At 48.7% G+C, this 12,859-nt stretch overlaps 1 protein-coding gene across 1 annotated transcript in view; it reads right to left on the bottom strand.

The window, feature by feature from the left end:
• The window catches only part of SLC26A9 (solute carrier family 26 (anion exchanger), member 9), a 33,905-nt gene extending 22,797 nt beyond the window's left edge, over nt 1-11,108 (bottom strand). Inside the window, exons 1-2 of the mRNA XM_006834073.1 lie at nt 11,018-11,108; nt 1,819-1,961 (exon numbers count right to left, since the gene is read on the bottom strand). Coding sequence (XP_006834136.1) covers nt 1,819-1,943 — 125 coding nt within the window. The 5' untranslated portion in view covers nt 1,944-1,961; nt 11,018-11,108. The remainder of the gene's footprint in view (nt 1-1,818; nt 1,962-11,017) is intronic.
• Nucleotides 11,109-12,859: the final 1,751 nt, after the last annotated feature.

Genomic DNA, 12,859 nt, shown 5'->3' with positions numbered 1-12,859 from the left:
CTCATGGGCTCACGTTGATTAGCCTCCTTTCCTGCCCTGTACCAATTCCTGCTCTTTACTGTTGCTCAACAATAGTTTCCCTGACACTGGGTCCCCTGGATGTCACCCAAGGCTGAAACCAACACAGACTATGCTTTGTACCCTGTGAAGCCTGAGCAGATTTTCTGTAGAATGGTATCACCATCAACATCTGGTCTCATCTGGGGCTGGTGGGTCTCTTTCTTCACTGGGATGGAGGAAGGGGAGTTGGACTGATGGTCAATAACTTAAAGCAACTCAAAATCTTTAGCTCAAAATACAACCAGCTTGATAAGAGCTCTATCAGGTTTGCTTGTGGCAGAGGAAAGTGGGCTCATGAAGAGAGAGCTGGTTAGGGGAAGAAAAACAATGTAAACAACGTGCTTGAGGGGTAGTACATACCTAACCTTACTTGCAAGCTTGTTATACTTTGGGCAAAGCAAATTGAAGCCTGAAAGAAGAGTTGGAAATAGATGCCAGACACCCCAGAGGCCATAAAGAGGGAAGTGGAGAGAAGGGTTAGCTTTCTAGAGATTCATTCATTCATTAAACAAATATTGATTGAGTATTGAGCTCAAGGCTCATGCCTGCCAGATGGAACATGCTAGTTCTCTTCATTCCTTTGTAATTCTCACCACCTCAGCATTTCAGGGCAACAGCAAATACTCCACCTCCCCAAGAAAGAACCCAAACTTAAATGCTGAGCACAAGTAGTTCAAAACTACCAGCTGTTCTGCGGGAGAAAGAAGATGCTTTCTGCTCCTGTAAAGATTTCCAGGCTTAGAAACCCTATGCAGGTTCACTGAGTCAGAACCGACTCCACGGTACATCACCACCATCACCACCACCACCACCACCACCACAAGGACCGGCAGTGCCCACCTGTTCCAGGGTGCACAGGTGTGGGTACAGTGCCCAGACACCAGGTACCTAAGACCTTGACTGTAACTGGGTAGATATGGATCCTCCCAGGAGAAGCAGGGTTGGGCTGGGGCTTTAGTTAAAACTCAAGTGGGTGATTCCCCTGGCCTGAACCAGTTCCACCTGCATCTCCACTTCAACCATTGCCAGTGACCTCAATCCAGGTAATTGAATCAGCTGTTTCCCCAGGGGAGTGAGGGAGAGCAAGCCAGCCCACAGCTAGGCCTGAGGAGGTCTGCCAGGAGTCTGGGAAGGGGGAGGGTGTAGCTCATAGCCTCAGGCCTCTGGGGTATGGGCCTAGAGCACCTGATGTAGCCCCTTCCGTCCAGGAAAGGAATGGTGGGGATTCGGGATCTGAGAGTGGAAAGAACCCAGGGGCTAGTATGAGTTCCTCTAGGCCCCCTTCAGGAGAGCCAAGAAAATGAGGGCCTCATTTGGGTATTCTCTGGGAGGAGCATTAGCAGTGAAAGAGAACAAAGGACATGGGATAGTGGAAGTTTCAGTTTTCCTTAAGTAAAGAGGCAACATGACATTGAAGTAAGAGTCTGATATCCCCCAACCTCCATATTGTAGCATGCCCCCCGATAGCTCCCTTAAAAACCCAAGAGTGACTTGGACAGGCTGAGAAAGTGGAGGAACCCCATGTAGGGGGGCTGAGGATGTCCTGAACCTGTAGAAGGTTCTTGTAGATCTAGTCCCCATCTTCCCTGGGGGTCTCTCAGTACAGATGAGATTTGGAACTTCATCTCTTGAGGGATTTCTCAGACTCCTGTTTTAGGAAATTGGGTGCAGGAGCTATGGCCTGGTGCAGGACAGAATTTGGTCAGGGAAGAAGGGGGGAGTAGAGGAAATAGGAGACTGGGCTCTGGGCCACATTACCTGAAGGCATTTCGAAGCTTCTCTCCCACTGGATAGGTCCGGTCCTTCTTCTCAAACTCATCATCGAAGAGGGTGAGAGAGTATGCAGCTCTGTCTACTACGTAGCGGGGCCTGGGCTGGCTCATGTCTGGGACATTGACAAGCTTTGGGAGAAGCAGAGTTGGATACAGTGAGGGGGCATCCCTTCCCAGTGCCAGCTTGGGCCTTCTCCTCGGGTCCTCGCTGCAGCAGTTTTATCCTGGTCTTCCCCGCCCCCATCCGGCTAAGTGCCTCCCTTCCCTCTTTCAAGTCATTCCACCAGACTCACTTCCCTAGTGGCTTTCCTTCCCAGGCACTGATGATGCACACACTCGCCCTGTCTGTTTTGCTTGGCGCCCAGCATTGGATTGCCACTCCGTACCTGTGACATCACGCTCACCCCCGCTGAACACCAGCAACGAGGACATAGGAGTGTGAGGACAGGTGTCGTGGCTGGGACTTAGCACATGGATCCTACCCATGGGACCCCCAGAGCCCCACAAACTACTCACCCTTCCCACACCTCAATTTCCCTGGCAGAAAGGCTCATACCATTCAGCCAGTTCGCTTGGAAGAAACAGAGAAAACAGGTTGCCCGGAGGCAGGGGGATGGCTAAGGTGACCTCAGGAGGACCCTCCTTGAACAAGACGTGTAGGACTTCACCAACAGGTTTCCCTGGGGTACAGTGGCGTGTTTGGGGAAATCAGAATGGTCCGCTGGCAGCTGTCTCCCACGGCTACCTGTGCCTAACCTTTCCCACCCTGTGTACTAGTGTTTCTCTCCTCCTCACTTTTGCGCAATCTTGCTGATGTTCCAGGAGCTGAGTGGGGCAGAACTAAGCGCCAGGGCCCCTGAGGCCCAGAGGAGCTCCCTGAAAGAACCTTTCCTTCTCTGTCTTCCAACTACTGGTCACCTTCCTGCTCACCGGAGCTGGGAGAAGCCTGTTTTGAAGACCTCAGAGGAAGAAAGGAGAGGAACGAGATGGGGCAGGTTTAGAGGGAGGATTTATGTCTGGGAGGCCAGGAGGGTGGGGTGACTGTCACCAGTTTGGAATATGATTTGCAATGGCGTTGAAAGTGAGTAACCACCCAGGGGACTAGGAATGCCCTGCAACTTCCTAGCCGAGAAACTGGGAGAGTACAGGATGTTTTCAGAGCAGAGTAGACTGGGGAGAGAAATAGAACATTAATGAAAAGCCTAGAAACCTGGGTTCTAGTCCCGGCATTACTGATGAGGAAGCATAGATGACATTGTGTCTCTGACCCCCAGATACCTCATCAATAAAATGGGGAGAACATACTTCACATAGTTGTTGTGAGGATTTAATGAGTCAATTTATGTGAAAGGGTTATGCATGTACCAAACCCACAGCCCTCAAGTCTGCTCTGGTTCCTATCAACCCTACAGGACAGAATAGAACAGTTCCCTAGGGTTTCTGAGACTGTAAATCTTGGAGCGCCTACTGCCCCATCTTTCTCTTTCCGAGCAGCTGGTGGCTTTGAATCACTGACCTTGTGGTGAGTAGCCCAACATTTAACCTATGTACCATCAGGTTTCCTTTCATAACCTGCACAGAATGATGTAAATGTAAATCATTATCATTAATAACAACTTACACTTGGGGTGATGAAAGTTGGACTGGTACCCTCTATTCATTTGGTATCAAGTCTACAGAGAACTATAAGCAAGAATGCTAGTAGACCCCCACTGATAGTATCCAACTGGAAGGGAAGATGGGATTGATACTACCCACAGTAGTTTCAGATGGAAAATCTTCATGGGACCAGACAGCTTCATTCTCTCTCTCTCTCTCTCTCTCTCTCTCTCTCTCTCTCTCTCTCTCTCTCTCTCTCTCGGGGAGCAGCTGGTAGATTTGAACTGCTGGCACTTAGTATGTATTCAATAAGTGCGTGTGCAATGAATCCATCAGTGATATTTTGGAAGAGACATGGGCAAATATGAGTAATGGTGAGGACATGTATGACAATCTCAGTGGGAGAAATCATCAGAGAAGCATAAGGGAAACAGCACAAATTTTTTAGAGTCAGAATGACCTGGGCTCACAGATTTCATTTCTTCATCTGTAAATGGGGATAAAAACAGTGCCTGGAGGGGGCTATGAGGATTAAATGACATTATATGTACGAAGTGACTGGCTTTTCACAGGCACCCAATGTTAACGGTGATTATTAAGATGGGAGGGAGCTTCCTCCCTCTTAGAAGAGACTAGTCAGAAGCTTTCAGTCTCTTCTGTACCTTCTCCAGGAGCTGTAAGGGTCTACCTTTCCAGTGGTTTTCCTGACAGGCAAACCGTGAGCACAATGAATGAGGAGTGTGATCCATCAGGCTTTACTTCAGAGATGTGGCTTGGGGTCTTTGTCCCAGGATAAAGGAACAGGCAAAAGTTTTAAGGGTGGTGGTGGTAGGGTTGAATCAGCAGAGGGGAGCTCCCTCGAGAAGGTGGTGCTAGGAAACTGATTTCATGACATTCAGCAGGAGGTGTCTCGAAAGTCCCTTCCCTGGCTGCTTTCAGAGGCTACAAACTCTTCTAGTGCATTTGTGGGGAAGGTGTTGCTAACACCTGAGCCTGCTTGACCCATTTTCCCCTCCTGACTCCTCCATTTTCTCCTTGTCACCCAAGCCTCTCCGCCTGCTGCTCCTGCTCTTGTCCTCCCCATCAGCCTCCACATCAAGTTGTCTAATTCTATAGTTTTTTGTGTTTTTTTCCTGCCATGGTGTCTCCCATGTCTCTATGATTCTCCCCTCCTTACCTGGCCAGGTCTCACACCTGGACCATTGCAATAGATCTTGAACACATTTCTCTTGCCCTCCAATCCAGCCTCTACCCCCTGTTTACACCTTTAGTTTCCTCATTGCCAGGAGGATCAAGCCAATTCTTAGTATTTTGGCATTTTCGTCCTTTCATCATCTGGCCCCATTTTGGTAGATTTGGGAGATTTGCCACTGGATTCCCCCATGCCTCCCAGGCTGGGCCCAAACAAGCTTACTCCCGTTCCACCTATGGCTCTGTATTCACATTGTCTTCCTGAGATGCCGTGACTAATTTCTGCCTTTCCAGACCTGCCTTTCTAGACCCTGAAGAGTTGCTTGGGCTCTTCTTGTCTTCCTCCTCTTCCCCTTCCTTCCTCTTCTGCTCTGTTGTTGTAAAGTGTCATTAAGTTGGTATGACTCATATCGACTCTGTGTAGGGTTTCTGAGGAGCAGTTGGTAGGTTTGAACCACTAACCTTGTGGTTAACAATCTGGTGCTTATCCTACAGGGCCACACCAGGAGTCTTTCTTAAGCACCGGCTTCAAAGGTTTCTCTCCTCTGATCTCCTTTAAAAAACAAAAAACCTCAAACCTACTGCCTTCGAGTCAGTTTTAATACCCTATATAGGTGTCTGATGGACTCCTGGTGTGGCGCTGTAGGTTAATGCGCCAGACTGCAAAGCCGTTTGAACTGCAAGGTCAGCAGTTCAAGCTCACCAGCTGCTCCTCGGAAACCCTATACAGGGTCACTATGGGTCGGAACCAACTTGATGGCACTTCACAACAACACAACAACATAGGTGTCCGATACTGTGTAAGTCCTTAAGGAAGCAGAAAGCCTCATCTTTCTCCCACCTAGAGGTCAGTGGATTTTAACCACTGACCTTGTGGTTTACAACCCAATGCTTATCCCATAGTACCACAGCTGAGTTGATCTGAACTATCCCCCCGACACCCCCCAGTACGCTAGTGTTGGTTTTGGCTATTCCTGGCTGTCACTTCCAAAGAAGGCAGGTAGGAAAGGGGTGCTGGTGTGGACAAACTTCAGAGGACAAGAGGTGAATGACTCAGGACAGTTTCTGCCCCTCTGGGTGACTAGATGCCAGGAGAGTCCCCTCCTACACAGACTAACAGGAGGAAAGAAGTTCTTTTGCTTTACTGGAATACTCATCTGGTTCCTTTTCCCAAGTACCCTACCCACTTCATCTCAGAAACAGGGTATTGGAGGAAAGAGGAATCTGGGAGCTTTCACAATCTTGAATTTACACCACACATAAGAAGAAAGAGAAGCCAGCAGCTGATCAGACTCATAGAAAGTGTTGTCTAGAAAGTAATTCAAGGACTATGAAAGTTCCAAAACAAACAAATAAACAAACACACAAGCACACCCTAACCAAACCAGTTGCCATGGAGTCTATTCCTATTTTTGGTGACTCTCCATAAGGTTTTCAATGGCTGTTTTTTTTTTTTCAGATCACCAGACCTTTCTTCCATGATACTGTTGTGTGGGTTCAAATCCTCCAGCCTTTCGGTTAGTGGTTGAGTGAAAACTGTTCACACTACCTAGGGACCTGATGCTAGTTGTCCTTTCATTTCACAGATGAGTCTTGGAGAGAGGTGGGGTGGAACTCTGAACTGAGCTGTTGACTCCAATTCCAGTGCTCCTGGTTGAAAGGTCTAGCCCTTCCAGGGAAGATGCTGATCCCTACTATCTGAAGGTTGCCCCCTGAGTGGCACCCAGAATGCCCCTTTCAAACCACCCCAGTGGTTTCTACCTGGTTGACAGGACAGGACTTCAAGAATTCTGTTTCTCTTGTCAAGGGTTTTCCAGGACAACGATAAAGTCTCAAATTTGCAGCCACAGCTCCTGGTGAGGAGGTGCTCTCAATATACTTCCTAATTCCAAGAAAAGGGTTGAGGTGGGGTGGGGCTTAGGAGGGGAGGTTACTTCATCCCCAGCCAGTCCTTCAGGTCATGGAGCCAAGGTACAGGAAAGGGGGATGGGAGAGGCAGACAAGGGTGAACCAGTGGGGCGGAAGGGTACTGCTTCCTGTAGACAGGATCCTGGGGACCCCAGCTAGTTAAAGGAACCCTGGGATCCTTGGGACCCCAGAGAAAGTTTTTCAAGTGCTAGTTTAGGGGTGGGAAGGTAAAAGAGGGAGCAAGAAAGGGAATGAACTCTAGGGAACTTGACGGCTTGATCCCTAGTTAAACAAACACATAGCTCAGCCAGGTGATGTCAGCATCGCTGAAAATAGTCAAGTGCTCTATTGCTATAGGTGTGTATCAGGGAGCCCAGCCTCCCAGTAGAGTCAGCCCCTCACTGCCGCCTCAGCCCCCTCCCACCTGAGCAGGAATAGAGAGCAGGTGCCATGTGACAATACTGAGGAACAAAAAGGTGCCCCTGCCACCCTCCCCCACTGTGGAGGAAATCGGGTGGATCCTGAAGAGCCCAAGAGATTTAGAGGAGGGCTGTGGGATCAGGGAAGTAGACAGATAGGAGGGGAGGGCAGAGGGCAGGAGAGGCTTTGGGGTTGAATCTAGGGCTAGAGGAGTCTAGGGATCTTGCAAAGCTGAGAGACTTGTGTTACGGGGAGATGGTGCAGAGGGAAGACATAGAGTAGGGCAGAACCCTACAGCCTCTCATCAGAACCCTAATTCCTTCACAATGACACATGCAAAAGACAGCCCCTTGGTTGGTTCTTCCTTCTAATCATTTTCTGACAAGAGTCTGTCTGTTACCACCCTCATGTGGGCAGATTTGGGCTTGAGCATAGTGCATGGACAGGCTTGGAGCAGTGCTTGACCATGGAAAGCATGCAGTAAACCCAACTGTATTATGATAATGATGCTGGAGTCTCTGGTGCTATAAACAATTAACATGCTCTTCTGCTAACTGAAAGGTGGGAAGTTTGAGTCCAGCCAGAGGTTTTGTGGGAGAAAAGCCTGACATTCTACTCTGAAAAAGTCAGCCATTGAAAACCATATGGAAGATAGTTCTCTCTAGCACACATAGAATTATCCTGAGTCACAACTGAACTTTTGGGTTCTTTTTATATGATTGCATGCAAGCCACAAGGTTGGCAGTTCAAACCCACCAGCTGCTCCTTGGAAATCTTATACAGGGTCACCATGAGTTGGAACTGACTCAACGGTACTTCAAAACAATAACTCTTACTCTGGAGGATTCTTAATCTGCAATCCCCAGCAATCACTCTGCCCTTCTTGGTCTTCCTTTTCCCATGACCCATAAGTCTCCCCTGCCTAGGCCCTTGCTCCTCCAAAATTTGCCAGACCTAGTGAAAAGAGAAGCAGAAAATAGATTTTAGAGGCAGGAAGGACACCTGAGGAGCAGGATGGTCAAGACTCTGTTGTCAGGTCTGGAGGTGAGCTTGCCATGGTGGTCCAGTTGTATTTCCTCCCCAGTCCTGCCCAGGGTGTTGATGTATGTGTGTATGTGTGTGGTGTGGCATGTGTGTATCTGGAGGCTTCTTTGACACACATGCACCAGCCACAGGAGCAGCCCCAGCTTGGTCAACCCAGCCTGAGTTCTTATCACTGGTCTCTACCAGGTCGAAAGCTGTGTTCTGGGAAAAGGAAGGTCACTTTGAGGTTTCTCCTTTGCCCTAGCTTCTGGAGGCTGCCTCCCCACTTCATCCAAGGTAGAGGCCTCAGGGAAAGGGTCTGGGTGTGGGTTGGCAATGGGATAGGAGGACTGGGGTCTTAGCTGGAGACCATGTCCCTGGCTGGACAAGGGAGAATACAGAGGTCTTAAACCTGTAGGACATGCTATTAACATTTTTTTTTTCTTTCTATTGTTCTCATAAGGAGCTCTGGTAGTGTAGTGGTTATGAGTCAGATTGCTAACCTCAAGGTCAGTGGTTCAAAAGTACCAGCTATCCTGTGGGAAAAAGATGAGGCTTTCTGCTCCCACAAAGATTTCCAGCTTCGGAAACCCTATGCAGGGTTGCTGTGAGTTAGAATCAACTTCACAGCACATAACCACCACCACCATTGTTCCCATGCTTCTTAGGCAAATCTCCAGCCCCCTTCTTACCACAACCTCATTTCTTTATCAGTAATATGGGGAGGTGGGCGGATGAAAGGTCCCTGCAGTCCCGTCCAGCTGTCTGGCTGTTGGAGGCACTGGTATTGCCCATAAGGGAGAGATTTCCTGCTAGATCTGTTGCTGACAAGTCCATTCTGGTTCATAGTGCCCCTACTGTTGTTGTTGTTAAGTGCCGTGGAGTCGGTTCTGACTCATAGCGACCCTGTACAGGGTTTCCGAGGCTGTAAATCTTTACGGGACCAGAAAGCCTCATCTTTCTCCCACAGAACAGCTGGTAGTTTCGAACTGCTGACCCTGAGTAGAACTGCCCCACAGGGTTTCCAAAGCTATAAATCTTCATAGAAGCAGGCTACTTCATCTTTCTTACTGGGAATGGCTGGTAGGTTCCAACCACTGACTTTTGCATTAACAGTTGAGCACTTTAAGCACTGTGTCCCCAGGGTTCATTGATCACTACTTTTTCTTGTTATTAAGTGCTGTGGAATCTGTTCCTCCGCCCAGCACCCATCCACCTGTCCCCAGCAAGGAAAGCAGAGAGGGAGGAGGAGATAAGGGATCCTGATTCACTGCTACCCTCTTCCAAATCTGGACTCCTTATCTCCAAGCCCACTCTCCTCCTCCTTCTCTGCTTTCCTTGCTGGGGACAGGTGGATAGGTGCTGGGTGGAGGAAATAAATTCTAGCACAAGGGATTGAAGCTAGACTTTGTAAAGCACTTTCCAACAGTAAGAACTGAACAAAGCTATATGATTCATGAAACAGACACATAAAGTTAAATGGATTTCTAGATGTCTTAAAAGAGACAAGGATTGGCCTCATTTGGAAGCAGTGGAACAGACAAGGAGACCAGCGATGGGTCTAAGTCTGGTCCAAGTAATCCAGGTCAAAGCTCAAACAGGCAGTGGCAGAAGAGCAACTCTCTTTGAGGTGGTAGTCCTGTAGCTACCATCTTCCAAGTAATGGTCCTATTCTCTGAAGCTCAGTTGTCCCCTATTCCCTCATGAAGCTTCATGATGATCTGTATTTGGTCGTTTGGTTCAATTCAACATATTCATTAAACACATACTATATGTCACTCACCAGAAAGACTCTGGATACAAAAAGATAAATAAAAAACAGTCCATCTCTGCCTCTCTGATTTCATACAAATGAGCCTCAGAACATTTTATCAGGCTTGGAAAATACCTAAGAAGACCATCCTGGTAGTGAAGGTGGTGAATATGCTGTCTCCCCACCGCCCAGAGAGGGACTATCCAGATTTTCGAACACTGGGTCAAGGGGAGCAGTGGGGCAGATTATAGGGTTCTAGGAGAGGGCTATGTGAGTAAAGTCATTCAAGGTGAAAGAAAGCTCTCTCTCGGTCTGTCCTACCTGGGTGGCTGTGCCACTCTGATAGGCACCTGCCCTAAAGGGTGGCCTTCCTCCCCGTGCATAGACACACCGAGATCCAGATATACTCTAGAATGATAAGAGATATGTTAATGTTGGCTGGACCCCTGTGGGCTGGTTTTGTGAAATGGGGCACTATCTGAGGGCAGCTTGGACTACACTATCTGTAGTCCTCAGAGCTACAGGATAAAGGTTTAGGAGGCTGGGAGCTAGTGGGGTTGGCTTGTCATCCATTGTCCTCACCCAAACCCTCCTGGGCTGAAGCATTTTGTCTGTGAGTCAGGTCCCCTGGGTTCTGCCCCCAACATCCTAACAGAGAGTTGAAACTTTGCTTGCCCTTTCCGCTTCTTAGTCTCCTTTTCTTTAATTTCTCAAGATTAGTGGTGACAAATGGGGCTCCATACTCCCAGCTGGTGGAGAAATGAGTGAGTGAAGGAAGAAGATGTCTAGGGGATGGAGAGAGAGGGAATAGTTCTATAAAGAAGACAGGCAAGCCAAGCATTAAAAGCTTCTGCTTCTAAAGACTTGAACAGAAAGGGGGAGAATTGGAGATAGCAGCTTCAAAACTGAGTACTGAGGATGGGCCACCATTTGTACTCTTTCCTTTCCCTGGTAGCCCTTGCAAAGGGATCTGTATATTTTGCCTCACTCTATTTTGAGTTAAGAGGACCCTCCTCCATCAGAGCCTCTGTCCAACAAGCTCTCTTCTGCCTCCTACTTTACCACTGAGATGCTTGATGGAAGTGAGGACCCAGTGGGTTGGCTCAAGTGAGGAACTGAGGGGCTGCTGTCAAGTTCAGAGGCCAGAACGTTCTCTGCACTGGTGTTCGGGTTGGCAAACAGCCCACTACCCTGACCAGCTGGCTCCTGTCATCCCTCCACCCAATTTCCTAGTGCCTGTCCTCTTCAAGGGTGACCCCCAGCCCAGTGGTGTGGGCAGGGTGGAGCTTACCGGTGGGTGAGCAGAACCAGGCTGGGCAGGGCTGCAGGTGTGTCTGGGGAGCGGGCAGCTGAAAGGTGTTCCAGAGGTGTTCGAAAGGGCTCTGCTCAAATAATCCAGGGAGGCGTTTATAAATAACTTTACCTCAGGGCCACGGGGTGAGCCCTGGCTTCTGATTGGCTCAGAGGGGAAGTGGTTTTGAAAACTACACCAGAGGAGATAGGAAAAGGAGATAAGGGAAAAAAGGTCCCAAATGAACAGCCCTTTTTTTGTTTTACCTGGGGAGCAGGGCTGTTTGATGGGAGCCTGGCACTTCCTAAATCCACCCTGAAGACAATAGGTCACATTCAGCTGGGCCCCTGCCCCACAAGCTCCCCCAAGGCGGCCAACTGAAGTTGAGGAGGACAGGGCAGACTCCTTTCTGAGCTTGTTGTCCTGTTGCTTATGGGGCAGGGGGGGCAGGCCAAATAGCCATTTGGACAATGGGACCCATTGAGACCACCCTAGGGGTTGGGCCCTGAGGCTGCTTGCTTTGAAGGCTGGAGGGATGGGGACAGTGGGCCTCTGAGTATCCCTGAGGAAGGGGATGAGCCATGATTGGGAGGAGGTTTGGGGCTGTGCTAGAGACCCGCTTCCCAGTCCTGTCCCTGACCTTAGGTCATTGTAAGCTTTGCACCTTGGTGTACCCATCAGTGCAGTGCAAAAGCAGCCCCTGCCCACCTAGTCACCAGGTAGGAGGCTCAGCGAACAAGAGGCTATTTGACTCAAGGTGCTCAAGAAAATGGACTTACAACAATTCTATGTAAGCCAACATTAATGCTGGCAAAGTTAAAATTCACAGGAATTAATGTCCTCCTGGGTCAGGAATTAATGAACACATGTGTTGGGCTGTTCGTCAGAAGGTGAGTGGTTGGAACCCACCAGCCCTCTGAAGAAGAAAGATGAGGCAGTCTGCTTCTGTAAAGATTTGCATACTCAGAAGCTTTAGGGAGCAGTCTCCCTCTGTCCTGTAGTGTCACTGTGAGTCAGAATCGATTCGACAGCAGTGGATTTGGATTTGGGCTGTGGGACTGAACAAGCTGCTACTTGTCTTCTGGGTTACAGCTGCCCATCCCACGCCCATTGAGCACTTTGGAATGATGAGGGAGGTCAGGTGGGAGGAAAGGCCCCTTGACACTAGACATTCCTTCCTTTGCTGAGTTGTTCCCCCACCTTTCCAAAAGAAAACAGGGATGCTGAAGTGGGCTGGGATTGGCATTGGTACAGGGGACTTCAGTAAGGCACTCCTGGACGTTAAGGCAAAAGTGCCCTGAGAAGGTGATATGAACTAGCTTCAGGGCCGAATGCTGTTCGCTGTCATGAAATTACCCCATGCACAACAGAATAAGAAATGAATGCTTCATGGTCTTGGGTTGCAGATTGGGCTGTTGTGATTTGTAGGAGTTTCATTGACTGATTTTTTAAAACCAGTGGCTAGTCCTCAAGCCTTTTCTTCCGTCTTACTCTGGAAGTTCCGCTGAAACTTGTTTACCATCACTAGTTATCACTGGCAGACATTTGGTGGCTGCAGGTAAAATGAATTGGGCAGGAATCAATTCTGGTTCTCCCACATGGAAGGGAAGAATTCTATCACTTACTAACAGGGCATAATTGTTGTTGTTATGTGCTGTGGAGTCGGTTCCAACTCATAGCGACCCTGCACAGGGTTTCTGAGGCTGTTAATCTTTACGGGAGCAGGACGTCTCATCTTTCATAAAAGAGACTCAATAAATATGTTGTGTGAATGAAAGAATGAAATATCTGCAAGCCCAACCTAAAGGATAGTATATAGATGCATTGTTTGTAGGGGACTAG

Source organism: Chrysochloris asiatica, unplaced genomic scaffold (assembly GCF_000296735.1).
Source record: "Chrysochloris asiatica unplaced genomic scaffold, ChrAsi1.0 scaffold00009, whole genome shotgun sequence".
Classification (NCBI taxonomy): domain Eukaryota; kingdom Metazoa; phylum Chordata; class Mammalia; order Afrosoricida; family Chrysochloridae; genus Chrysochloris; species Chrysochloris asiatica.
This window is presented reverse-complemented; position numbering and strand designations above follow the sequence as displayed.